Genomic DNA, 27,231 nt, shown 5'->3' with positions numbered 1-27,231 from the left:
TTTTTTAATTTTTGATTATAAACAACCGACTTTTTTATTCAGTTTACTGAAGTTGGCTGCATTATTATGTTATTTTATAATTTAACATTTTATTTTCATATCATTAAAAGGGCATTAAAAAATAAAACTTTACTTTAAAATTTTGCTACTCATCGATTTAAGAATTTGCAATATGAAATAAATCATTAACTAGCAAAATTTTGAAGATTTTTAAATCTGTTTTGATTTTACCATACCATTTTTTAAGACAGTTTAGTCGACTTATTTATTGAAAATATTGAACCAAAAATTTATCAATACTATTTGATAATTAATTAATTTTTAAATTTTTTATAAACCATTTTATTTTCATACATTAAGCTATATATCTTCACCGACATTTTTTGTGGTTCCTTTACCACTGTGCTATTTGTCCTGGACTTTGACAAAACAAAATGAAAACTTTTTTGTATGTTTTGACGGAAACATTTGTCAGCGATTTTCCAGCGCCAGGCCCAAAAGTGCGCTGAAAAACATTTTGAACAATTTAATTAGAATCACCTAAGCCCGACCTGCCAGTCAAATTATCATGTGCGTGTGTGTGTGTGTGTGTGTTCGACAAGCAAGAGAAATGGGGAAAAACAGTTTCCGATGTGATTTATGAGCAGCATGTGTGACATTTGTCGCCATTGTTGGCTTACTGATGTAAGCGCAGCAATTACCGCTTACTGTTGGCTCATAGTACTACCACTGCAGCAGCTTCACCAGCAGCAGCAGGAAGAGACTTTCCAGGAGGGCACACCACCAGGTCAAATGCAACCGCTTGGCGGTGACACCTTGCAGAGGATGGAAGTGCTCCTTCATGAGGAAGACCTCCTCGTGGACATGGCATTGCTGGGGCTGAACAGCAAGTCCAGTTCTGTACTCCCCAAGATCGTTTCTTGCCATTGGCAGACTGAACAGCAACAGCAGCAGCAGCATCATTACGGCCCAAGAAAAGAAATATATTTGAATTGAATTGGTAATATTGTAGATTTTGGTTCCTCCCCTTATACAAAAAATGCAAAGTTTACTTTGACTGTCGGGGCTCTAAAGAAAATGCAGACCCTAAAAAGGTGTCCATATCGGCGCTGCACAATTAATTAACAAAGGCAGCCAGCTTTCCCCTTCATTCGATTGCCTTTGTGTGTGAGTGATATGATTTATATTGTCTCCCTGGCTGGCGCCAAACATCCAGAGTCCTCTGCCTTGGTCGGCATCTTTAATGTCTCGCAGGGAACTCAGAACTCACAACTCAGAGCTAAGAACTCAGAACTCAGAACTCAACTTAATTCCTTGTGTGCGTGAGTGTTTTTGTGGACTATGGGCTAAGGATGATGCTGATGATGATGAGAGGCGGCTGCGCTTTTAATTCCCGACATCGTCTACCTTCGCTTTTGCTTTTGCTGGCCATTTGGCCATTGGTTTTCGGTTTTCGGAAATTCAGCATCGCATCGACTTTTCACACTTCCCTCGGTTACGCTCCAATTTCAATCGGAACACCCCCGCAGCCAGGCGGGCATTAAAAAGAGATTTGCCGTAGTTCGCTAATTATATTTTGGTACACGGGCGCAAAACACCTCCTTCCGCTGTCCGATGTGCAACCCTTGAGGTCCTTGCTAATGGGCTGCCCTGCAGGAAGAAAGGGATTAAAAGGGTCGCAACTGAACGGATTAAGCTAATCCAAGGTCGCTGCCTAGCGCCGGCTCAAAGTTCGACGCAATTGGACTCGCATTCGCATTTACATTTGCATTTGCATTTGCAAATTCAAATTCGGGTTAGTGCGCTAAAAACTGGGCCAGCGAGTTTATGGCCCGATGCAAATGAGGGCCAAGCTCACAAGTCAGCTAACGGTGAGGTTCTTGCTACTTCTATCCACCAATGTTGCACTGCTGCAGCACAGGCACAGTGAAGCATAGTGCAGCACAGCAGCAACGCCCCCTGGTATATCGCTCCGGGAAGTCCGAGGCAGCAGCATCTATCAAGCTGCGAGGAGGGGCAGATACAGATACAGATACAGATACAAATGCAGGCACAGATTCGAAGATGCGAGCCATGTTCCCGGGTATTATAAAGTGCATTGTGGCTACCAGTTAAGTGCATGTTACTGGCCAGAGGGTTCGGTAGACGGAGCCCAGCCCCCCAACTTCGACAGCGACAGCGACTCCGGTAGGTGTGTAAACTATGTTGCCGCTGCCCCATGTTGCTGCTGCTGTTGCTGTTGCTGTTGCTGTTGCTGCATGCCGCATGCCGCATGTTGCTGTTGCCGCTGCCAAGCAGTCAGCAGAGCCAACCCATCAACAGCCAAAACGCCACGGGGTAGGACCTTTTTCTTAGCTTTTTGAGCCAGTTATTTGGATACCCTAACTTGGAGTATTTAATATATTTATTTGAATTCTTTCCTTAAAATACAATATATTTAAAAATTAATTATAATATGATTTAAGTTGCTAAATACAAAGCAAAAACTTGTTGATATTCCTAATATTTATCATTTGTACTCCTCCATGATTTTATGGTGCTCCAGAGTAAAAGTCCCATATAAATGCATATTCCATCAGCTTTAGGATCTGCGCTATAGCTAAGAATATGAAAATCTGATGTTTGAAGAAAATTTAAAATATAATAATAGCTTTTTTAGCTTTAATAAACTGTCCTCTGAATGCTTTATTTTTGGTCTTGAATAAATACATAAATTAATATAATGAATCACAATCCAATAAGTTATTGGATATAATGTATTTTGATAACTATTTCTATTGTCATAATATAATACAAAATATAAATTTTAGATAGAGTATCAAACGATGCTCCTTTTCAAATCTGACCTCCTGTTTTTTGTCTTAGCTGTTTGGTGTTCTCTTGGCGGCCCGGCGGACTAACCGAGTGGGCGCGTTCACGTCCACTACCACATCTACAACAACATGCACGTCCATATCCACAAGCATGTTCACCTGATGCCGCTGCAGTAGAACAGCTTCTGTTTAGCATGGAAAACAGCAAACTGGCCTGGCTTTCTTCCCATTCATGGAGTTGGGCCTGGCTGGCAACAAGTTGCCAAGCTATAATTACTGCATCCATGTCGCTGCAAGTTGCTACTTCATAAATTAGCATGCTGCTGCTGCTGTGCCGTTGCTGTTGCTGTTGCTGTTGCTGCTGTGCCGCTGCTGTGCCACTGATGTTGCTGCTGCTGCTGCTGCTGCTGCTCCAGTCAGTGCTCAGCGCTTTGTCATTGCCAGAAGTTAGGCCTAGAATGGCGCGTTTTCCAAGGAAACAGCAGCCAAACACAAAACAGACCGAGCCCAAAAGCACAAATCACAAATCACATGGTCGGCATTAGGCTTCCGTGTTCTGTCTCCTGGAAAAAAGATGGAGATGAAGTTGGAGTTGGAGTTGGAGACTGAGTTCCAGACGAGGTCGTTCCCCGCCTCCGGGCAGGCTCCTCATCCTCATCCTCATCCTTATCCTTTTGCTGTTTCTGTTTCTGTTTCCCTTGAATTCCTTGAAACAACGGAACGCCCCCAGTGGCCAAGCCAAGCTCTACTTCATCCTCCCTGGCTGACCCACAAACAATTTGTTTTTGCATTTCGCTGAAGGGGACGCGAACCTCGGACCAGGGACCATGATATGGCCACCACCCCATACTATACCATACCATACCATATACTCTCAATAAAAAAACAAAACAGCGAGAAAAACTGGCTTTCGACATCATTATCACTGCGATCACTGGGCCCCTTGCGTGTCTCTGGCTTTGCAACTCGTCCCAAGGTTTCGATTTCAGGAAATCAATCTTGTTTTGGCCAAACACTCGAACTTGGCCAGCTGAAGAAAACACCGAAAGCGGGCTGCCCTGGCCCTGGTTCATCATTAGCCCAGGTCTCTCTCTCTCTTTCTTTCTGGAAGGAAGGAAAGACAGGAGCTGCCAGATGACCCCGGGCGCAGTCCGAGACTGGTCAACACCCAGGCCAAATGAATGGCGGGCAGGGACAGTCCAGTACACTCAGAAAAAACTTCATTGATTTATATAATTGCCTTCAATTGAGTTTTAAAACCATCGTGGTCTTAAAATGGAATAAATGGCTCATTCACGGCAAACAAATTAAAGGAATCTACTTTAGTTGTTTGATTTTAGTACTTATTTCCCTTATTCAGTTCAATTTTTTTTTCATTTTTTTTCTATTTAACAGGCTTATCCAAACAAAACCAAAATAATTATTAAAAGTAAGTTAAGTAAAGAAACTAAAAGAAAATATTTGGATTTATAAAAGTGGTCCAAATTGACCAAATTGAAAAACTACCTTAATTAAAGAACATTTTAATTAATTTTGTCAATATTCCTAAAATGTAGGTTACTTTAATACATACTATTTACGTAATTTTGGGTGAAGGTTGATTTTTCATTTAATTTTCAATGCATTTATGATTTAAATTTGTAGGCTGATCCAGATGACTTAAAGTATATTTTGTTAAGTCAATTTCACCTTAAATTTCGGTATTGTTTTTGACTATTTATTTAGCCTTTACTTTCTTAGTTTTTTCAGCCAAATTTTAGGCCATGTTACTTTATCTGCAGTTATTTGTTAACGTTTTAAGTCCATATTTTGCTCTGGGTGTAAGAGACGGATGCCGATGATGAGGCTCCGACTTGGACGTGGACTTGGGATGTGGTTGTGGCTGTGGCTGTGCCCTGGCCCCGAGGCATCAACTCGTAAGCGTTTTGAAGACCTCCAGTGCAGCACGCGATTTATATACGACACCCAGGAAACGGGTTCCGCCTGCCCCTCGAAACCAGGGACTCGTGCTCTCCTAAGTCCAAACTTTATGCGCTCATTAACGATTTCACTTGAATCTGAATCTCGATGGGATCGATGAGAAATGTGGTTTTAATTGGGATTAGGCCAAAACAACTCACTTACGTCCAACACGTGCAACTCATCGGAGTGTGTTTGAAATGCTAATAAAAGATAGATTTATCATCCGAGTGCAGAGGCTTAGGCGCTACCATAATGATTACAGCAAATACTCGTAGTCAACAGCAGCTCCTAGCCAGGCAACAACTTCACTTTGCTCGGCTCCCAAAAAGCGCTGCATCATGACGAGGGTTCCTGGGTTACTCCGCGTTCTCTAGAGGAGGAGAGAGTATAGGGTTCGCAGACCAGCGACAGGCCAACCACTTGCGTGTGTCACTGCGGTGACGCTCAAGTAGTCGACTGGCTCCGGCTCCATACTCCATACTCCATCCTCCATCCAACACTGAAGTCCCAGCCAACAAGGGCAGAGGCACCTGATCGGGATGGGTTAAAGGTGCCTCCAAGAGCACTGAGAGAAATAGTGGACTAATTCATAGGCTATGCTTGACAAAGTAATAACAAAAAGAAAAAATGCATTACCAATAAAAACCGAATTATAGACTATTTTCCTACTTTTAGGTTATGTGTCAATCAAACTTGTAGGTTTCCTTCAAGCGGTCTATGTATAATATAAATGTGAATTTCATTCATACTTTCTAGGTAATGTGTAGACAAAATTTCCTCAAAATTAAATCCATTCTTGAACAATAAAATTCAATAAAAATCAATGCTTTTTAGAGAGATAAAATATGTAAGAAAATCATAATTATCCAAATTTATTTCAAAGAAACAACATTTTACGGAAATGAAAATAAAATGTTTAAGAAAATTTTTTAAGAAATTATTTTGGTTTTTATTTTTAAGGTATAGCTTTTAAAAATAACAGTTTTTTAAAATCAATATTACATATATATCTTTTAATATTAAATGAATACAGGCAATTTCTTCCTTATTTATATAATTAAGTTTAAGTGACCTTTCCACTTGCTAATTGTTTTGTAGGAACAAAAACCACTGTGTTTTAATAGCTGCAAAGGCAATCGTCTACAATTATTTTTTAAAAAACATAAAAAACACTTTAGAAGTATTTTGCATTTAAATGAAATTTCATATTTTTAACTTAAAATCATATGTGGACTAGTGTTTAGGTCGTGGGTTTTTAATGTTTAGGCCAGCGCTATTTTTAGCTCACGCTTCCCAACATTTTTGTTAATTTCTCATAGAACAGGGGCTCCTAGCGGCGGTCGCAGACTTAGCCCACATATGATTTCGCTCAGTGCAGGCTGAAAAGAAAATTAAGTCATCACGCCAGACCAGAGCTAGGCTGAAGTAGGTGCTGTAAGATCCCCAAAATCAAGAAAGACAGAGATATATGCTTGCGAACCGCCAGCCAGACACTTCTTGATGAGATTTGAGCTCATCAGCCAAGTGTCTGGCGACTGTTTGCTACCTCTGTGTCTACGTTTGCGTCTGCGTTTGGGTCCCCAGCTGGCAGATGATGATGAATGGGCCAAGTTGACATATGAGGGTTTTAATCGTCATAGAAAACCTACGCATGCGATTCGAGCATTAAAAGTTGGAGCAGCCGTTGTTGGACCCAGAAATAGAAATCACAGAACGCAAAACAGACTTCCTTACTTTACTTTACTCATCCAACAAAAAACCAATAAAAAAAAACATCGATGATTGGTGAAGGGGGGAGTGGCCTTGTTATCCTGATCATTTGATCGAGAAAAAGGACAAATTGGCGGCTTCCTTTTGAAGCGGCTGCACAAACACTTGACTTTTGACCAAATCATCTGCGCCATAGGATCAATGGAGCTCAAAAGGATCAAACGGCTTTCAACAAGTTTGTGCGCCTTTTGTTAGGTTTGGAAGTGCCGAAAAGAAAGCAAAGTTGAGCGGGAAGCGGCAGCGAATGTCAGTCAAGAGGCATAGATTATGATCATCAAATTATTGAGCGCCCATGAACGCCCCCTTCCGCAGCAGAAAATACTGCGATGAAGACATGTACTACATGGATACTACAAAACTGCTGACACAATCGAAGCAATTAAATCGTATGACGCTGCCCAAAACCCAAACTCAAGCCCAAATGCAATCGAAGTCCGATGAGGATGAGGATGAGGAGATGGCAATGGCGATGGCGATGGCGATGGAGTTCCCTTATAGGTCCAAGTCCCAAGTCCCAAGTCAATCGAAGAGGCTTCAGCTCTCGAAGAGCGACAGCGATAAATTGCTGTATTCGAGTCTTTACAACCTTAACAGGTGAGAAAGTGGGTTCAGTTGCTCAGTTCTGCTGATCTCATGGCCCCGTCTTGAACCGACTTCACTTCGACTTCCCATTCATGAGTCCTGCTGCCCAGCGCTTCTAATTCAATTCACCGATGCCAACGAACCAACCAACTAACCAACCAATCGGTGGCCACATATCTACGATCTCCATTTATTTCCACAGCTCAGCAAATCTTCACGAGCCGATTCTCCCGGCCAGTGGATAATTTCACCCATAAATTGAACGCAACTTCCGTTTTGATTGCGCGCCCGCGATAAAGGTTTTTTGGTGAGGGTTTCAATCTGATTTGGTCTGATTTCGTCTGGTCGAGGTCACTCATGAATGAGCGAGTGGTGAAGTGGATCCGTTTGATCTTTAATCGGTTGCAGTCGAGTGGTGGCCAGAAAAAAAAAATTCAAGGCAGCGGGAAGTTCACAATTAATATTTAAACTATTTCTATACTAAACCAATTAGGGATAAACATGTATTTTGAATTAGAACAAAAATCAGGAACCGAAAATAAATGTTATTGAAACCTACAACATTACCTAAAGTTAACTCACATTCACCTAAACCTATGTTTTTTTCAAGTAAAAATCGAATTTTAATATATATATTAAGAAATTATTTCAATAAGCTTAATAATCAAAAGTCTAATCAATTTTTTATTTATTGCTACCTAAACCATTAACAATTAAAATATAAGTACACACAATTTCACAGTAAATATGCCCCTAAAAATAGGCAACCATTTTGTGTGCTCCAGTTGCAAAAAAATATATTTTACTTTATACTAACTTAAAGGTGCTGCTAACCATGATTATTAAAGATTATTATAGTAAAGTTACTAGAGTAAGTATACATGTTAGCAACTATAAAATTACTACTCTGTGAGGCAAAACCAAACTAATGACAGTTTGTAAGGTCAGAGATTTTCCATGACTCAACTGAGATGATGGAAGTCTCGACTGCTGGCGAAAACAAGTTACGATCTATATCTGGATCAGTTCTGGATTTCATTCAGCAGAAAAGCAAAGATCAAAGCCAAGTCAATCAGTTGGCATGGGGCTTATGCAATCACCTCGCTGCGAAACAAAGGCAATTAAACTAATTACTGGAAAAAAACAAAAACAATCAAATGATAACATGGCTGCAAGCTATGCAGGGATATGAGCCAGAAGAATATCAAACAACGCAGTTGAATTATTTTCTAATATTTTCCAGATTTTTTGTTATTTCAATTTTTGTCGACTTTTCCACGCTGGCAAGGCTAGCGGCAAATTGGCGGCAATTTATTAATTCAAAATGGCCAGCAGAAAAGCTAAAAAAAAAAATATAACGAGAAGAGAGAAACGCAAATCCTATTTGTCAATTTATTTGACCAAGTATGCGTGCAATCACAACAAACAACAGCGGAGCAGCAACAAATGTCAATTGCTTAAGCAAAATTGCGCATAATTGACATTTTTCCAATTTGCTCATTCGTGCTGGCCGGCAGTAGGGGGTTAAGCGGGGCTGGGTGCGGGTTGAGGTCAGGTCATTGTTAGATAGTTTACCCCCAGCACGAACCCACACCCTCTATTCCCTCCGATACCCTCCGATACCCTCCGTTCCCGCCCGCACTATAAAACTGTCTGCGGCAATGATTTAATTTCCCAAATATTGTCGAACATAAATCGCAATTGGAAGGGGCATCCTGCATCTCCTGGCCAAGTGTCAAGTGGTATTAAAAGAAGTTGCCGCCAAGGCTGGACCGCTTAAAATTCGACTGGTTTATGGTTTGTTTGCGGCCACTCATTAGCCGGACCAGCAGTCCTGCTAGCCAGACTACACTGGTAACAAAAACGTTGTAAATTCAAGCACATCAACTTAATTTCTATATTTTTTGTTCATTCTTTCATCCATTGCAAGTGTTAGTTATTTAAAAAAAATGGAAAACACAATATGTATACGAATTTGTATGGTATAAACTATATTAGAATACCTAACGTGAAACATTTAATAATCGAATGTTAAATATAACTCTTATTTATCTGTATTATTCCTCTGCTTGTCAATAATTTAATGCATTGTATAAAATACGTTTTCTTTATTTTTATTATTGCTCTGTATAAAATCTTAAGCTCTGTAAAATACCCACTCTCTTCTAATGTAAAAATGTAATATAATAGAAGACTAAGACTTGTCGCATTCGGATACTAAATAAAAATACATTGTATGAATAAAAATAATATTTGCAAATGTAATTTGAAGTAGAAACATAGTAAAATTTGATTTAATGCATTTTTAGCAAACAGGACCCATTTTAAAACGAATATATATTAACAAAATATCATGCAATATGTATAGTAGATTTTTTATCAGTGTATGGGCCATAACTTATAGGGACCTTAGGCCCCTGTCCTCGCCCTCTCGCTCTCGAATGTGTCGCATTGTGTGGCTTCCATAATTATGAGCCTTTTGTTGCTCAATCTGCCGCAACACTTGTTGCATTGTCCTCGCTTTGTGCCTGTTGCCTGTTGGCTGTGTGTGGGTTCCATAGTTTCCGCCTAAAAGGATTTCACAGCTCATAGATAATCCCATTGGCATAGGAATAGGATTTCGGACTTGGTTTGGGACTCTTTTGTCTATCTATTCTGCACAGACGAAGGCGTTGGCTCCCAGAATTAACCGCTCCCATATGGGATTTCCCTTCTCCAAGGGTTCATTTAAAGGTATTTTAAGATCTTTTCAACAGCCTTAAGTCTTAGCGCTGTGTTTTATATAGATCATGTGTTTGTTGGTTCCTGTAAATAATGTGTCCAAACAATAAGTAAGCGCTTGCTGAACAATATACAATTGTTATTAAATTTATTTAATTATAAGCATTTGTAAATGGTTTTTATAAGCTTATTTTTAAGTAACAGCAAATATTAATTAATAACTCAGTACCTACACCTTGATTTATGCAAAATCTTATTAATAGTCAAACACTGAAATTTAATTTAATACTAGAGATTGATTATTGGTAAGCTTTATAAATTAAATAACAACTTTTAATTAAACTGTACACCTTTTTTCTGTAGACACCTTTTTACCGGCCAGTTTCCCCCAGCAAGCTGATGAAATATCTCCCACTCCCCGCATCGGACATTCTAAGGCTGCGTGATGTGTCGTCTTCGTATTTTGCTGCCTCTGACAATGTCATGATGATGGCGTCTTGAAAACACTGAAACGGAAACGTAGATGGAACACACAAATACATTGTCTGACAAGTTGCCCCTTTCCGTTCCGTCGGAACCCCGACCCTCCCACTCCTCCCCTTTAGAGCCACCGCCCCTGGCTTCTCTTGGCCATATAGCGTGCGTGGAAGCGGCGGCGGCGGCGGCAAAAGTGGCCCCTATCATTATGGCTGTCGTCTTAGCCGAAATTGGTCGGAGCAGCAACAAAGATTTCTCGGTGCGGATGCTCTTCCAGAATGGGCGCCTCCCTTTCCCATTTCTGATTTCTAGGCCCAAACATATTTTGGCTGAGACTGGACCGCTCTTTCAGCATTTTCCCCCATTTTTCTGTATTTTTTTGGTAGAGGAAAAAATTGATTTACGACTTCCGCTGGCAATGAAAATTCACTTTGAGTACTACTATACTTCTGGGTTGGCTATCCTCTGGTTTCTGGCTGCTGGATCCGGCGATCGCCGATTGAGCTCTCTACTATAGTCGCCGTTCGGGGTGTTCACTTTTATAGACTCATTTAAGGCGATTATTTAGCAATTTTTTAAGACATTTCTGTCGACGTTTTTTGCGCATGCGCGCATACAAACTTCGATGATGCTCGGCAACTGGTGATGCGATGCTCGATGTTGGCCAGTTAGTGGCGAAATTTATGGCTCAGAAAGTGAATCATTTAAGTTAATGACTTTCAAACGTGTTTCACACTCAAGTGCAAGCGGGACGTACAGATCACAGATCAGGCGAGTGCGAACGGGACAGGCAATGGCTGATTGACTTGACTCACTGGCCAAGACAAGTAGCCGCAGTGATTGATAATGCGCTGATTGAATTATGGCCATAAGTGTAATTTGGCCAGTGGCGTAGCCAGCAAGAAGTTGGGCAGTTTCTTTAGTTTCAAAAATTGTAATTCTAAGAACAGTTATTTTATTTTTATAAGTGTCACCAAAAAATGTTACTGCTTATGTAGATTTTTTCATAAATGTTTTTTTTTTTTGGGAAGCTACCATAAAAACAACAGGAAACTGATTTAATTAACGAACATATTTGATTAACAAATAGATGAAATTGTCTAGAAAATACATATTTTTCTAGTTAAATTCGATTTTTATATAAATGTTGGCTTTTATTAATTAAGATTATTTTATTTAAAAAACGCTATTAATTCTATCTATAAAGTTTTTTTTATCACTAATAACTGCTTTGAACAAAGTGTGAATAAAACATTCGGTTACTTCAAAAGTAACACTGTCGAATGTCATAAAATATTAAGAAGTTTATTTAGCTCCCTCTTTTCTAAGCCCTTGGATTTTAGTTAGCTTTTGATAGAGACGCTTTGATAGATACCTCCCTAGGTCTAGGCCACCTTACGATTTGCTGCTGCTGCTTTTCCCCTGAAACAGAAAACAGATCTCGAATGGAAGTCGGAATTTGTGTGCCCGGCCTGGGGGCGTTTTTGGGGTTTTATTTTTTAGAGTCGAAGAGTTGGGTTTTGCTTTGCGGCTCGTTCGTTTTGTCTTCTGTGTTTTTTGGCGGCAAATCAAACCGACTTTATGAATTTGGCAAATTGGCTTATGGGCAGCCGTAGCGTCGGCAAACCAAAGCGACTTGATGGACGACCCAGCTCCATCTCTATATATAAGTGAGGCTCCAGTCTGTATCCCAATCCCCAACCCCCAATCCCCCAATCCCCCAACCACATCCCAATCCCAATCCTATCTATGCGTGCCAAAGCGCCAATGGCGTTTTATTCTGAAGTTGGGTCCGGCGTTTATGAGCTGCCGACTGCCGTTGACTTTTATTTATTTAATGTTTTGGCTTTAGTATGTGGTTCTTTATTATTTTATTTGGCTTTTCCTGTGGCAGCGCAGCGAACCTGTTTGCCCGACTGACTACCTGCAGAAAGGAGAGACATCGATGCAAAACTGGATTAGGTCCCTTTTTTCGCCCTAATCCGCACTGTTCCTGGTTCTGGTCCTTGTCATTCTTGTAATACGCAGAGTGGCATGGAATCCTGACCTGAGACATGGCGCCAGTCTCTTTGTTCCCGGGCTAACACTAATGGGATCAGCAATGCTGTCTGAGCCCTGGCGTGAAATCCGCAAATGTTGTTTACCCTAGCCCGAAAAAGGGGTTGACCCTTGACCTCTCCCTAACTGCCTACCTCCCTACACCCACTCTTGAAAGTACACGCCACACAGTAAATAGGTGTCTCAGTGTTTATTTGTTTTCAACTGGCACTTCTCTTGAAGACTGCCAAAAACAGAGTCTGCCCGATCGCATGAGTCAACAGAAAAGAGCCGTGGCAATGGTCTCGAAAAAGTTCGCATCGATGCTGATGGGAAAATCGGGCAAACAATGAGAACCGAGAAAGGCGCACAAAGCTCTCGAAAGCCGAATCAAGATATGGTACTATACTATATATATATATATTGTATATATGTGTTCAGGTTAAGTACTGATCCGGCCATCATTATGGCTTTCGATAGCAATTATCTGCTACCGTTTAATTGTGCGCTGGCGATTTTGTGGGCCGCTGCTGCTTGATTTTTCACACGCACTCGCTGCTGCCCACCTGGTCTTGCCCCTCCCCTTCCGCCCCCTTTTCCCCCACCCTTTTCTACAAAATGATTGAGCCACCACCACCCACCTTAGTTCACCCTCTCAGGGAAACTCTGTGAATGCTGTCATGTGTCTAATGAGTCGCTGGCCCAGTTCGCAACTTGGCCCGAAGTTCGCGTTCTCTTTGTGTAATTTGCACACTTGCATGGGCATTTTGCATTTCCCATTTCCCATTTTTCCCCATTTTCCAGCTAGAACGCACTCCGATAGACGGATGGGCTAGCCTGAAACTTTTCGAGTAATTTGCATATGGAACTTTTAAATCATACTGCCCGAAGTTCGCCTATGACACCTGGGCTTACGTCTGCAATCGCAGGAGGAGCAGCTGTTCCATCGGACACATTTATCAAGCTAATGGGCGATATGGCCAAAAATAGCTGGGATTCTCTAATGCAGCTGCTTTTAGATATCCTAATTTATTGTTGTTTCTCTTGTAGGTAAATAACAATGAGGTAAAGTCAATATTAGTTAGCTAAATAGCTATAAATTATATTCAATAGTTTTTGAGATTTACCTTTTAGATATTTACTCTAATTTGAAATTCAAAAGTATTAATTTAAGTAAATCCATCAAATTCATAAAAAAGTCACAGAGCCAAAAATAACTTTGATTTTTCTTTAAGAAGTTAATGCAGCTACACTGATATAAAAATGGGATAGTAAAAATAAATATCTGACTATAGAATTATAAATAGTATTTTAAATATTAAAATAAAATATTAAATCATTATGTTAATACTTGGATTTACTACGTTTTTTTAACAATGGTAGCATAAAAGGGAGCATAAAAGAATATTGATGTACTTATTAAGTAACAGTGAGGTAGGGCCAAAATTAGATAGCTTTAAATGATTAGACTATAAACTTATTTAAATAGTTTCGCTTTATTTATAATAGGGGGACAGGGGGTAAAAATAATTTCAGCTTATGCAGTTGCCACTAGACATTCCAATTTATTGCTCTTATTATTAGATAACAGTTAGATAAAGCCAGTTTGCCTGTTTATATGTAGTCCTTTTTACACATTAAATAGTCACCATAATTTAAATTTCTTGCTTGAAATAATTTATTCATGTACGTGAAAATCTATTAAAATTAGGTTAAGTAAACCAAAAATGAAATGGCTTTCCCTTCGCAATCTTATTGGTCTCGGATTTGTTTGCAGATCGCGTGGTATCAATAATGTATTCAATGCACCTGCAATTGCGAGTGTGAATAGTGTGCCATATCATGCACTCTCTGAATATTTCCCATTTTTATGGGCGTCATAAAAAAATTTTCCAAGCCAAACAAACGAGGCGAGTCATCTCATCGAGTGGACAGACGCGATCACTTAATTACCTGTGCGAACTTTTTGAGTTGCGTTTAAGTAGGCGAGGGTACAGTGGGCACTCGCTACGGGGGCTAAGGGAGCGGCTGGAGCAACCGGTTACAGGTCGGACTGACATTTTCACCTTGTTAATTATGCGCACGGTCATGCAAAAATCGTGTAATGAGTGACGGCCATTGAGAGTTGCATTGTCAGCAGAGGATGATAGTTTAATTGTGGCGGTTCTGGCGAGGATTGGGTTTGGTTTGAGGCACGTATTAGCAGAGGTACAGGCCCGAGGGCTTCAATCGGCCATACTCTCCGTTTTCGGTAGCCGCCACCTGGATGTTCCGAATGCCTTCGTGCTCCAGCGACCTACGCTGCTCCAGAATTTCGGCCACCTCCTGGGCGGTCACCATGTGCTTCCTGAGCAGGCGCCTCCGCCGCGCGTATGGGAGAAAGTGCCCGTCGCCGTACCGCTGGCGACTCTCCAGGTAGATCTGGTCGATCCGCTGGTAGTGGCAGCTCTGCATCCGTGGATACCAGCAGAAGGTCTCCTCCCAGTGCCGCGTGGTCCGCTCCATGGCGTGGCTGAAGGCGAGCTGGTAGCGCAGCTGCTCCGTGGTCACTATGTCCGCCGGCATCTTGTTGTGTTGGGCCTTGTTTATTTAACTTGGTGTTTTTGGGTAGGTACCTATGGCTGGACCTTGTGGTTATGAAGTGGACACTTTGTGAAATGTGTGAAGTTTCTGGCCGGCCCACCTGATTGGCAGCTGAGTTCCCAGTCGGGATCCCGTTTGCGGTGCCCTCCCTAATCGCATTAGCAGCCAGCACTTGACAGGCGGCAGGTGCAGTGCATCCAGGTCACTGGGTCCTAAGCTGCCAGCCACCTGTGCAAAATACACCATTCTGCTCTCTCAAAACTCTTTTCTTGACACGCCTTTAATTTTTATACCCTTGCAGAGGGTATTATAATTTCAGTCAGAAGTTTGCAACGCAGTGAAGGAGACATCTCCGACCCTATAAAGTATATATATTCTTGATCAGCATGACTAGGCGAGTCGATCTAGCCATGTCCGTCTGTCCGTCTGTCCGTCTGTCCGTCTGTCCGTCCGTTTATATGCAAACTAGTCTCTCAGTTTTAAAGCTATCTGCATAAAACTTTCCCAAAAGTTGTCTTTCTATTGCAGGTAGTATATAAGTCGGAACGAGCCGGATCGGACGACTATAGCATATAGCTCCCATAGGAACAATCGGAAAAATAAATGAAAAAAAATTATAACTTTGCTGTTTTTTAATTTTTTGTTTTGTTCTTCGACATAAAGCAATGGTTAAATATTTCAGAATTATGGTAAAAATTTCATCAAAATCGGACGACTATAGCATATAGCTCCCATAGGAACAATCGGAAAAATAAATGAAAAAAAATTATAACTTTTCTGTTTTTTAATTTTTTGTTTAGTTCTTCGACATTTAGTAATGGTTAAATATTTTCGATTTACGGTTTAAATTTCATCAAAGTCGGACGACTATATCATATAGCTCCCATAGGAACAATAAAAATATATAAAATAACTATCAAATAATTGAGCTGCAAATCATCATAGCTTCAATGTTTTTAAACTTATACGCAAGTAAATTATAATTTTAATGTTTTCAAAAATGTTTAATTCTTGCAATAGCTGCAAGGGTATATGAACTTCGGCTTGCCGAAGTTTGCTTTCTTTCTTGTTTTTAATGATAATCGTTTATAAAAAAGTCTAAAAAAATATTTTAAACTTCTTTGATAACCTATATAAATTTATTTTGAAATTTGAACAAATTTTGTCGCTGAAAAAACCGAAGCACTGAAATATATATCTCAACGTATATTGAAAATAAAATAAAGCGAAGTTGTAATATTTTTATTTTTTTATTTTTCCGATTGTTGATATGGAAGTTATATTATAACTCTTTCTGTAAAAGAAAAACTAAAGTTGTATGCATATAGCCTTAAAACTGAGCGGCTAATTTAAGTAGAAGCGGACAGACTAACGGACAGACGGACAAGGCTAGCTTCCCCTGTGATGCTGTACATGAATATTTATAAGTTATTGGGCAGAAAATGTTTCATTCACTGTGTTGCAAAGTTTTGACTGAATTTATAATTCTATTTCCATTCAGCTCTTGGTGAAGTAGACCAGGACTTCGGTCCACGGAACGCCAGAAACCACAAAGGTCAAGTTCGCGAAATACCTGCCATCGGGGACTATCGACTGGAGCACCCTGTTCACGTACTGCACCGGCAACTTGTTCAGAACAAGGTCTTGCTGCAGGCGGAAAGGTAAACGTCATAACTATATAGCAGGACATCGCAGGACATACTTACATCGTAGGGACAGGTGTGGTTTATGTTCGAGTAGGACTCAAAGGTCTGAAACACCCAATTGGCAACCACGTTTTGGCGATCCCGCATGAACTTGCAAGCATCCACCTTGAAATCCAAGTTGTACATGAGTCGCCGGTTCTCCCGGTTCCTAAACTGAAACCTGGTCTAGTGAAATATAATATCGTTAGATTACCGGCAGTGTGAAATCTTTCAAAACTTCCATCCTCTTACCACGCAATTGTCTACGGGGAGATGGTGGATTTTCGTTTTTAACGAAAGGTACTTGTAGGTGCGATTGATGGACTTCAGGTAGCAGTATTCATATTCCATGAACTTCCGGTTCCGCACAAGACAGTGCACGTTATTGAACTCCAAATGACCACGGAGCTTTGAGATTAAAGTTTTTTATTTACCCTCGAAAACTATGTAAACATTTAATTCTTACTGCAATCGGTCCCATGGAAATCAACAGAATAAACATCACGGCGTTCATTCTGGGCAACGACTGTTTGGCGGTAACCATAATAAGGAATGTTTAAGCGCAGAACTATTTAAAGCGATAGCAATTAAAATAACTCGGTTCATTACCGTTCTAAAACAGACAAAAAATAGTAATCAATCAATGATTAATAACTACATTTTAAAATGTATCCCAAATACACTTCTCATAATGTATGAAAAATACACAAAAAGATAAGATCTTTAACTTGGTTTTATTTACATAAATATAATAATAATATTTTCTTATAATTGTTTCCTATGCGTTTATTTGTTTTTTTTAGTCTATTCCTTTTTTATAACAATACAAGTACCTCAAACATTTCTTAAGTTGTAACCCATAGTTTATTACTTAAGAAATGTTTTAGGTACCCCAGAAAAGACTTAAATAATAATATTGATTCTTAAAAACTATTCTAATTAGAATTCAAATTCTAAAATCCAATTGGCAGTATACTTAGCAAGGTTTCGAACCGTTTCTTAAGCCACTCTATCGGTGTTTTGAACCTTTATGCTTACATTTTAAAATGCCTGGTTTTTTGAGCACATCCAGGAACGGTCATACTATTCATTTGCCCATCCGCGTGCTCTGTTTATAATTTAGAAATTGTTAATTTTGCTAAGTAAGAATGGACGACGAGGCAGAAACGTACAAACTGTGGCGCATTCGCAAGACCATCATGCAACTGAGCCACGATCGCGGTTACCTGGTGACCCAGGACGAGTTGGACCAGACTTTGGAACAATTCAAGGAGATGTTCGGCGACAAACCCAGCGAAAAGCGACCCGCTCGCTCTGATTTAATTGTTTTGGTGGCCCACAACGACGATCCCACGGACCAAATGTTCGTCTTCTTCCCCGAGGAGCCCAAGATCGGCATCAAGACCATCAAGACGTACTGCACCCGCATGCAGGAGGAAAATATCCACCGGGCCATTGTGGTTGTGCAGGGCGGAATGACGCCCTCTGCCAAGCAGTCCCTCGTCGACATGGCCCCCAAATACATCCTCGAGCAGTTTCTGGAGTCGGAGCTACTGATCAACATCACGGAGCACGAACTGGTGCCCGAGCACGTGGTCATGACCGTCGAGGAGAAGCAGGAGCTGCTCAGCCGTTACAAACTGAAGGAGAACATGCTGATGCGCATCCAGGCGGGCGATCCGGTGGCCCGCTACTTCGGACTGAAGCGCGGCCAGGTGGTCAAGATCATCCGCTCCTCGGAGACGGCCGGTCGGTACATCTCCTACCGGTTGGTGTGCTGATGGGACCACAGACTCTTCAGGGATTCCCCGATCTAAATATGTAGCTTAAGAACTCTATGATTTAAGGGAGAGACAGCGACTTTTATAACGTCAATAAATCGCTAGCTTTTCAAAGGTTCTTGAGAGTTATTAGTGGGTTTGGTTTTGATTTTTACTATGAAAGCATATTTAGAAAATAAAGATAAAGTTATAGCTGCGTTGCTTGATTCTTAACATCAAGGCATATTTAAAATTCTTTTGATTTTCTTGACTATTTGTTTACCAAAGTATATAAGATAATCATTTATGACTTTGTTTTTTACAATTTTTAGTGTCGCCACCAAAATTAAAAAGTTGAATTTTTTTTGTCTTTTTACTGGTACAATTGTGGCTATTTACAAAAATCCTTTAATTCCATATATGGAATAGTATAACTATAAATATATTTACAAAATTCGACACTGCGTGAATGGCTGGCAACCGTTATTCTTTTATCAATACCCAAATGATGGCAATTCGTCGTGGGCCAGCGACGGTCACACTGATGAAAACAAAAAACAGAGAAATAGCGAGAAAATACACAATTATACAACCCGAAACGAAAGCGAGGCGAAGGAGTCGTAGGAGGCGTGTCTAGAGCAGCGGAGGAGCAGGTGACCATGGCCATGTTGACCCGCCTGACGAGCAGCGGCACCACCACGGTGGCCGGAGCAGGTGCACCCGGATCGCCGAAGGGTCTGCAGCGGTTCCAGAACTACATTGCCGCCTTCTTGTGGCCGGGAACGCAGCGCCAGAGACGGAAGTCGACGCAAATGAACGCCATCGACTGCTTCACCAACGACCTGGTCACACGGAAGACCCAGAAGTGGGAGGAACTGCGCGACAGCCTGATGAAGGGGCAATCCTCTGGCCTTGAGAAGGATGCCAACAGCAATGTGGCAGCACCGGCGGAGGGCACTACCACCACCTTTAGCCAGAACGTGGGTCTCATGTCCAAGGGCATGATGAGCGATCTCAAGGCACTGCGATCCCCCCAACTGGGACTGGACATCCGCTCGCTGTCGCAGGCGCAGCTGGACAACCTGCTGATGGCCACGCTGGAGATCAAGAACAAGCTGGACTTCCTCTACCTGATCCGGCAGTGCATCCGCTGCAATCTCTTGCCCTCCAACGAAGTGTTTGTCTCGTGCCTGAAGTATCTGAGTGCCCAGCGCAAGTTGCATCAACTGGAGGCGCTGGCGGACACGTGTCGCCAGCTTGAGCACCCCTTCTCCCAGACCTACGCGGATTTGGCTCCCTTTCGTGCCATTGCGCTGTGGAACAATGGGAACGCGGACGTGGCCCTGATGACCCTGCATCGCGGCTATGGTCTGAGCATGTCCTCGGAGGAGGGCAGGAAAATGGCGCGAACGGCTTTCCGTACCATTTCAGAGGAGACTCTGGCCCAGAAGAGCGAAGCCGTTCTGGTCTCGCTGCTGGAGGTGGCACGCGCCATTCACCGCGAGCACAAGGACATCTTCGTGGTGGCCTGTGTGTGGAAGCAGTGTTTCGCCAGCGATTGGTTCTGTGACCAGAAATCAGCGGGCGAACTGTTCGAGCACTACAAGGAGCTGCAAGAGCTGGTGGAGCGGAGGTTTGCTTTCTCAATTCCCTAGAAAACTGTAGTCTTAATCCTCTTTTTCTGTCCAGAGCCAGTCCCCTATGCTCTTCATTCCTGGGCCGCAACAACGTGGATGCCGTGCATCGTCTTATCGAGGTGTTTCTGCAGCATCAGCAGCGCTCAGCCTGCTCCAGCTGCCTCAGCCTGCTCTTCAACTATCAATGTGAGTCTTGAGTCGCCCGTCCTAAGTAACCAAGTAACTCCCATTCCTTTTTTGCAGACTTGCGCAAAGATCTCCGCGCCTGCGCTGAGATTGTGAAATCCTGCAGCGAGTTGGAGATGCCGCTGAACGAGCTGCAGAACGAACAGTTCCTCAGCCTGTTCCTCGACCAGAGCGAACCCTTGGACTCTTCGGGAGCGGCCAGCAAGTACAAGGCGCCCAAGTCCTTCCAGTACAAGTTCTAGTTGTCAGTTTGAGCACAAGTGTTTGCACCATTGAGCAATAGAAAGTAGCGATTCTTCAATAAATGTTATTTAATGTCCACGTTCAAGTGAGCCGCCGCCTTCATCCCGCATGTTGCCCTCGGGCAGTGGTTGCCCTGGCAGGATGCCCACGCACTCGTAGCAGCGTGAGATCAGGTGGTTGCCGCATCGATGTTGCAGGCACTGTTGACACCGCGTCCGGGATTTGGTGCCACGCTTGTTCCGAGCGCATGGCTTGCAGCGGCGATGCTTCTCGCCATAACGACTGGCCAGGCTAACGCCCGCCGGCAGGCCCATCTTGTCCGGCGTGAGCAGGCCCACGCTGTGGCTCAGCTTGGCCTCCCCGGTCGCCTCACTGAGCAGCCGCTGACTGGATTGGCCCAGGATCTCGCAGATCTGCAGCCGCATCACCAGCGATGTGCTCGTGGATCTGCGCTGAAGGCGTCGCTGCAACCTCTGTTGGGTGAGGAAGAGTCCCAGTTGGCGCTGAAAGTCACGCTGCTCCATGGCCGCCGCATCGCTTTTCGGTGAAAGTCGCAGCAGGATCCAGGAGTTGACAGCCGCCGCGTTGAGCACGAAATGGAGTAGTTGCAGGAAGGGATTGACCTGTGTCCTAAGGGCATTGGGCGTGGCATGGGCCGTACTAAAGCGCTGCGAGAGTTCGTGGAACTGTTGGCAGGCATGTGAGGTTTGCTGATAGGCCTGCATAGCATCCACTTGAGGGCTGAGACCGCAGCAGAAAACCGCCTCGCCATCGAGGGGAATGAGCTTGGAGGAGCCGCTAAACACGGTGGATTCGGAAGGCCACTGACGCGGCCAATCTGGCGAACTAGTCTCCAGCAATCCCAGCGAGCTGATCTGGCGCTGCCTCAGTTGCTCTGACTGAACGAGACTCAGGTGTCGCACGCCCAGCGTCACATTTCTCCCGGTGGTCTTAAAGTCGCAAATCAACTGCTCCACATCCCGGTCCGGGCATCTCTGGTTCCTGCTCACCACGGCATTGGCCATGTACAACGTTCGGGCGTCGCAGCACAGGGTCATCAGCGATTTGGCCACCGAGCAGGGCGCTTCATCCACGGCCAGCCAACTGCTGCATCCGTAGTAGGATCGGCAGTTGATGAGCAGTCGTTGCCACAGCTTCTGGCCCTCGGCCCAGCCGCAGTTGCCCGCCAGGCACTCGGAAATGCTCTCGAACCGGGCCAGGGTCATGGATGCCCGGAAGATGGCATTGCCCAGCTCCAGGGTCCACAGTTCCTCGAGCGGCCCACTGTGCCGGGCATTGCGGAACACCCCGCAAAGGTAGCTCAGGCCGAGGTAAGCCCGCAGCTCCACAATGTCCAGGGGTCGCTGCACTGTCGTGACCGTCCGCCGCTTGCGCAGCTGTTCGTTGACCTGGCGTAGCAGAGATCGCAGCATTTCATCGTCGAAGAGCAGCATCCAGGCCTCCACGGCATTGGACACCAGGCGGGCGGGGCCTTTGCCACAGGCTTGTTGTCCCAGGATTGGTAGACCCTCTTCAGGTCGCACCTGTGTATCCCTGGTGGCGCTCCACATCTGACCACTGGCGGATGTGTAGTGGCCGGAGTTGTTGGCTGGACGACCACGGCCTCGCTTTGGGGCAGCTGGCGGCCGAAAGGACTCCTCCTTCGCCAGTTGGTCCTCGGTGAGCAGGACATCGCTGTCCTCGAAGATCCAGGGAAAATCAGTGGAGTCCTGGAGCGGATCAGCGTCCTCGCCGTTGAAGGAGTCATTCAGTGCCGCCGGCGGCTGCTGCTCCTCCACCATCTGCATCTTCTCATCATCGTCGTTGTCCTCATCTTCGTCCTCCTGGTCACTACGTTTTATGTTGGCCAACAACTCCTCGTCCAAAACGCATTCCATTTTGTTTGTTTTGTTTACAAAGTTACAATACTTTCTTGAGTGTGACCGCAGGTGCACTTGATAATAATACCGTTATTGCTATTCAAATTCTTCATTTAAGAAAAAACTGTTGTAAATATTTGAATAGAAATAGAAAGCTTTTGTGCAGGACATATCTTTTGTATTAACTTTATATAAAAATCTAGTGTTTTTGGCGGGACAAACATGACTTTTCTAATCTTGGCGCAAAGATTTAAATTTCTGCTGCGGTTAACCTTGGAACTAGTTTATCATTGTGTTATTCAAAATTTATATTTAAATTCTTCTGCATATTAAACCTTATTTTTTGTGAATATTTGAATAGGTGTGTAAAGCTTTTGAGTTGTATAAATATTTTGGGGCTATTTTAGTAAAGTATTTAAAAAAACATTCAGTGTTTCAATTAGAATCGACATGACTTTTATAATCCTGGCGCTAATATTTGAATTTGAGCTGCGGCTGACTTCGGAACTAGTTATTAACTTTGTTATCGGCGATAGGCAACATCGCACCTGAGCTCTTATCGAACTAATTCCGTCACTATCATTGTTGTTGTTCTTATGGCAAGCGGAGGAAAAACGAAAAAATCGCTTGAAAAACTCTTTAAAAATCGGCAAATCTACGATCCTATTTACTCCCGCGCAGTTTAAAACAAGTCCCCCTTGAAATGAGAACAATCCGGCGCTACTGACGACCCTGCACCGTCACCGCAATCCTAATCCCTCTAGATCGAGGGGCCGAGGGTTAAAACTCTCGAAAATCAAGTGAATAGTGCATTTAAATGCCAGTGGCAACTATTTGGATACTGCAGGTTAATCCCCGGGTGCTTAAGATGCCCGTTATCTACGCGCCCAGTGAATTTGTCAAAATATTTTGGCTAAAGTGTCAATTTGACATGTTATATGTCATGGTCTCTCGTGTGCAATGCGATACCTGTGCGATATTTATCGATATCCCTCAACTTCTTTTAAATTTAAATTTTCATTAAAATATTATTAATTAAATAATAAGGTAGTTTAACGCCTTTAAATAAATTTTGCCTAAGAAATTGTAGGCAAACAACATACTTATATGATGGTGAAAACTTTTAATCGAATTTTGAAATTTGGTTTCGAAAAATAAGATTGCCATGACTTTGGTGTCTGAAGGATTTGTCTGCCTTCCGTTTTAGTCAGTTAGTTCCCAAAGCCCGTAGTGTCAGCACAAAAAGTTTTCATTTTCATTCCGAAAACTTAAACAAGAAATCAAAAATATTTCGTGTAAATAAGTGTTTCCGTTCGTTTAAACTCATTTTTTCGTGTGTCTTTTTCTAATGCTGTTTCTCGAATGCCTTTAGGCTCAGAGCTGAAATGATCTCGCCGGAACAGGAAGAGTCCAGCATGGTCCTGGATCGCCAGGTGCGCCAGAATATCCAGGACATGATGCACGAGGCGCATGTCCAGGCAAGTCTTCTCGAGAGCGAAGGTGAGTTGGCGTTTTTTGGATGGCGTAGTCCTTGCCGAAATCCTCTGCAGATCCTGTCCCAACTCTGGCTAATCCCTGTATCAGCTGCAGGTCGCGACCACTTCCACTCGGACTCTAGTTTGGACCACGATTCCCTTCATGCCGACGACTCCATGGCTGTTATGGACACTCTTTCCGCCGACGGCATTGTGGAGGAGGATCCGACCACCGAACAGGGCGTCGTGGATGGCAGCGAGGTCCAGAACTACCACGACATGTTAGTGGACACGGAGCACCACATCGACATCAACGGGTCGCTGCGCAAGCGTCGTGGAAATCTGCCAAAGCACTCGGTGAAGATTCTGAAGCGGTGGCTCTACGAGCACCGCTATAATGCCTATCCCAGCGATGCCGAGAAGTTCACCTTGTCGCAGGAAGCCAATCTCACAGTGCTCCAGGTATGCAATTGGTTCATCAACGCCCGACGCCGCATACTGCCAGAGATGATACGGCGCGAGGGCAATGATCCATTGCACTTCACGATCTCGCGGCGCGGCAAGAAAGTCAGCCCGAATTCTTCAGGATCTAGTACTATTGGCTTAAACTTAGCCGGCACGCCAAATCCCATAGATGGCAGTCCCGCCTCCGAAGTGGTAAGTATCTTTATGATATACAAGGGTAAAATTTTTTTTAAAATATTAACAAATCAGTTAGATGCAATAAGAATAAAAAAAGTCAAATTAATGACTTAGTCTTACTGGTTGAAACATTGCATTGATTAGTAGATTTGCAGTAGACTGTTTTGTACATATATAGATTAGATTAGAGAGATTAAGTTAACCACCTATATTTCAGGTCGTTGGTGCCACTGAGGAGGTAGATGGCGCCGGGGAGATGCACGAGGGCATTGCCAATGTCCTCACCAACTTTGAACAGTATGTCCAGGGTCCCAACGGTCAGATCGTCAAGATGGAGCCCGATTACGATGACAGCGTTATCTACAGGTATAAACTGGTCTTTCTCTAGTCTAAGTCACTTCTTCCCACCTATCCCAATCCTCCTCCACCACCAAGTTGGCAGCAAGCCATAGCAAACAACCCGTCGGGCTTCCAAAGTTTGCACTCCTCGCTGCAAGCAACAATGATCGACAAGATTCAGAACTATCAGATGCGCAAGGCGGCAGCTAGCGGAGGATCAGCGGGAGGCTCCAACGCTGTGAGCTCCGGTTCCAGCTCGAGCTCCTCCGGCTCCTCCATATTGCCGTACAGCATTTTTGGCCAGCTGCCGCCGGAGTTCGATGACGAGGAGAAGCCAAGACCTCCGAAGCGCGGAAGAAAGCGGCAGGCAACCGGAAAGAATACTTTCGGTGAGAAGAGCAAGCAGCCAAAGACGCAGTCTGGAAACCAGCAGCATCAGCAGCAGCAACAGCAGGAGGAGAAGCAGGAGCAGGAGACGGCCACCATGTATTGCTATCAGGACGAATACGGCGGCTTTGTGGTGGCCCCTAGGTACAAATGTAGCTCCCAGTGACCAAACTACAAAGCCTAAGTCCGTTGCCAAGTCATTCCTGCGGTGCTAAGAGTCTTCTTTCATTCCCAGATCCGAGGGCGAGGAGAGCGGCCAGGGATACGAGTCCTGCGAGCAGAACAGCGAAGAGGAGGTGCGCTTCGAGACCTCTGACGACTGGCAGAGCGTGATGAAGTGAGTATGGCAGCATCTACTATTTGACAGGCTCTTCCAAAGTACGGGGTTTGCCTTTTCCAGAACCGTTTTTACCACCGAGGAGGTTACCACCTCGGCTGGCAACAATCCAAGTACCTCTAAGGGATCTGCTACTAAAGGATCCGCCTACTACAACTCCAACCAGCAGATTACAAATCGTGAAGGTAGCTTATAAATAAATGCTGATTAATATATTCTTTAATGCTTTTTTTTGGGACTTCAACAGGCAACCAACAGTTGGCGGCCTCCAATCATGAGCTTCTGCAGGCCTCTGGATTCGATAGCTCTGTGTTGGCTAGCTCCAATCAGCAGGAAATTACTGATAATCTGCAGGCGGAAGACATATTTTCCATCACTGATGCGGAAACTGGTCAAACTCAGTCCTCGCCGCCATCGCAGAGTAAGTTTCATGATTTAAATTCCGCTTTAAGTCGTTATAAGTAAACTTGAATTATGAACAATAGGGTGTCGTTATATGCAGCAGCGTTTAAAAAAATAGTAGTAACTCATAACCCATAGTACCCATAAGCCCCCTTTGAACAGGACTTCGTAATGGACTACAATTTGTTTATTGTCAATTAAAAATATTTTCAAATAGTTTATACTATGCTCATTATGCTCTTATATTTTCTTGTCTTCAAATTAATTAATCAAATTAATTGCAGGTATCAGTCGAGAAGAGCGTGACAAGTACAAGTGTCTCTATTACCTAGTGGAAACTGCCATGGCTGTTCGCCAAACCGATGGAAACCAGGACGAGGAGTTCGTTTACATGGGTGACTAGGAGCCCAAGTAACCATCGACGCAACAGACCTCGACGATCCGAGGTACAGAGGAGTGTATATATTTATATATATTAGTAATTCGATTGAACAGCAGTTTATGCGCGTACTACAGCCAAACTTTATGCTTAGGCATTTGTTATTATGTTAACCGAGTAGGTTACTAACTTATTGTACAAATCATTAGAACAATTTCACACCGCAATTGCTTAGTCAAATATGCATATCCACCATGTCAATTTACGTACAATTGAGCTGTTTTAAACGGAAAACCCTTTTCAAACTTATAAAATGATTGTGTAAACACTTCCGGTATTTAAATAAACCAAACATCTGTGCATTTGCCATATAATAATGTATGGATTGGAAAGAAAATTTTTAAAATGTGGCGTAGAAGAGCAGTTTAAAATTTCTTTGTTTAATTACTACAATCCCAGTCGAATTTAGGGCTGTCAAAACTTTTATTTTGGTTTTTCCTATTGGGCTAATTTATTATTATTTATAAACTTCCGCATTCTTATGAGAAATAATGTGTACTTAAAAAGTTAAATGGAATGTGTTGGTATTTCCCTAACATTGATAAAGTTCGATTTTATTTTCTTTTTGAATAACGTTGGTTGGAATACAATTTATAATATGTGAAAAAGTATACGAAACAGCAGATGGAGAATTTTTTTTTGAGCTTCGTCAAACATTTTTTAAAATAAAGTTAAAAGCTTACCCTCTTATGTGCAAAAATATTCAAAAGTAATTTATATTTTATATATATTTTCTGGTATAGCCCCATAAAAATCAAATTTCAAACGTATTATAGACGTTACTAGTAATACTTAGACTGTTAGTATTTTTAAATATATGGTATTTTTTGAAATGCCAAGAAAGCGCGGTATTTCCGCACTTTCACAACACGGT

General features: G+C 42.9%; 7 protein-coding genes across 13 annotated transcripts; 3 read left to right on the top strand and 4 right to left on the bottom strand.

Annotated features, from left to right (window-relative positions):
- Nucleotides 1-437: 437 nt before the first annotated feature.
- Nucleotides 438-991, bottom strand: LOC108144118. Its single transcript, XM_017268761.2, has 2 exons — nt 702-991; nt 438-505 (listed from the first exon to the last, which is right to left on the bottom strand). Exon 1 carries the CDS (start codon nt 961-963, stop codon nt 724-726), a length of 240 nt encoding a protein of 79 aa, XP_017124250.1. The 5' UTR covers nt 964-991; the 3' UTR covers nt 438-505; nt 702-723.
- A 13,025-nt stretch (nt 992-14,016) lies between these two features.
- LOC108144252 lies at nt 14,017-15,030 on the bottom strand. Its single transcript, XM_017268932.2, has one exon. It carries the CDS (start codon nt 14,925-14,927, stop codon nt 14,562-14,564), a length of 366 nt encoding a protein of 121 aa, XP_017124421.1. The 5' UTR covers nt 14,928-15,030; the 3' UTR covers nt 14,017-14,561.
- A 1,296-nt stretch (nt 15,031-16,326) lies between these two features.
- LOC108144294 lies at nt 16,327-17,144 on the bottom strand. Its single transcript, XM_017268981.1, has 4 exons — nt 17,097-17,144; nt 16,883-17,038; nt 16,652-16,816; nt 16,327-16,592 (listed from the first exon to the last, which is right to left on the bottom strand). The coding sequence occupies exons 1-4, from the start codon at nt 17,142-17,144 to the stop codon at nt 16,443-16,445; spliced, it is 519 nt and encodes a 172-aa protein (XP_017124470.1). The 3' UTR covers nt 16,327-16,442.
- Nucleotides 17,145-17,701: 557 nt separating this feature from the next.
- LOC108144190 (DNA-directed RNA polymerases I, II, and III subunit RPABC1) lies at nt 17,702-18,525 on the top strand. The gene has a single exon (XM_017268855.2). It carries the CDS (start codon nt 17,779-17,781, stop codon nt 18,409-18,411), a length of 633 nt encoding a protein of 210 aa, XP_017124344.1. The 5' UTR covers nt 17,702-17,778; the 3' UTR covers nt 18,412-18,525.
- Nucleotides 18,526-18,904: 379 nt separating this feature from the next.
- Nucleotides 18,905-20,541, top strand: LOC108144786. Its single transcript, XM_017269897.2, has 3 exons — nt 18,905-20,023; nt 20,080-20,213; nt 20,271-20,541. Exons 1-3 carry the CDS (start codon nt 19,050-19,052, stop codon nt 20,453-20,455), a joined length of 1,293 nt encoding a protein of 430 aa, XP_017125386.1. The 5' UTR covers nt 18,905-19,049; the 3' UTR covers nt 20,456-20,541.
- Nucleotides 20,507-22,423, bottom strand: LOC108144785. Its single transcript, XM_017269896.2, has one exon. The coding sequence runs from the start codon at nt 22,352-22,354 to the stop codon at nt 20,525-20,527; it is 1,830 nt and encodes a 609-aa protein (XP_017125385.1). The 5' UTR covers nt 22,355-22,423; the 3' UTR covers nt 20,507-20,524.
- A 492-nt stretch (nt 22,424-22,915) lies between these two features.
- LOC108144871 (homeobox protein Mohawk) lies at nt 22,916-26,666 on the top strand. Of its 7 annotated transcripts, none has more exons than XM_017270024.2 (9): nt 22,916-23,136; nt 23,709-23,836; nt 23,921-24,468; nt 24,671-24,819; nt 24,889-25,323; nt 25,415-25,516; nt 25,580-25,701; nt 25,764-25,937; nt 26,203-26,666. In XM_017270024.2, the coding sequence occupies exons 2-9, from the start codon at nt 23,722-23,724 to the stop codon at nt 26,319-26,321; spliced, it is 1,764 nt and encodes a 587-aa protein (XP_017125513.1). In that variant the 5' UTR covers nt 22,916-23,136; nt 23,709-23,721; the 3' UTR covers nt 26,322-26,666. The 7 variants fall into 7 exon arrangements, with proteins under 7 accessions (XP_017125513.1, XP_041563505.1, XP_017125512.1 ...); XM_041707571.1 differs by having other exon boundaries at nt 22,916-23,183; nt 23,927-24,468; XM_017270023.2 differs by having other exon boundaries at nt 22,916-23,183.
- The last annotated feature ends 565 nt before the right edge of the window (nt 26,667-27,231 follow it).

Source organism: Drosophila elegans, unplaced genomic scaffold (genome assembly GCF_018152505.1).
Source record: "Drosophila elegans isolate 14027-0461.03 unplaced genomic scaffold, ASM1815250v1 contig_183, whole genome shotgun sequence".
NCBI lineage: Eukaryota > Metazoa > Arthropoda > Insecta > Diptera > Drosophilidae > Drosophila > Drosophila elegans.
Note: the sequence above shows the minus strand (reverse complement) of the source record. Positions and strands in the feature narration are given on the sequence as shown.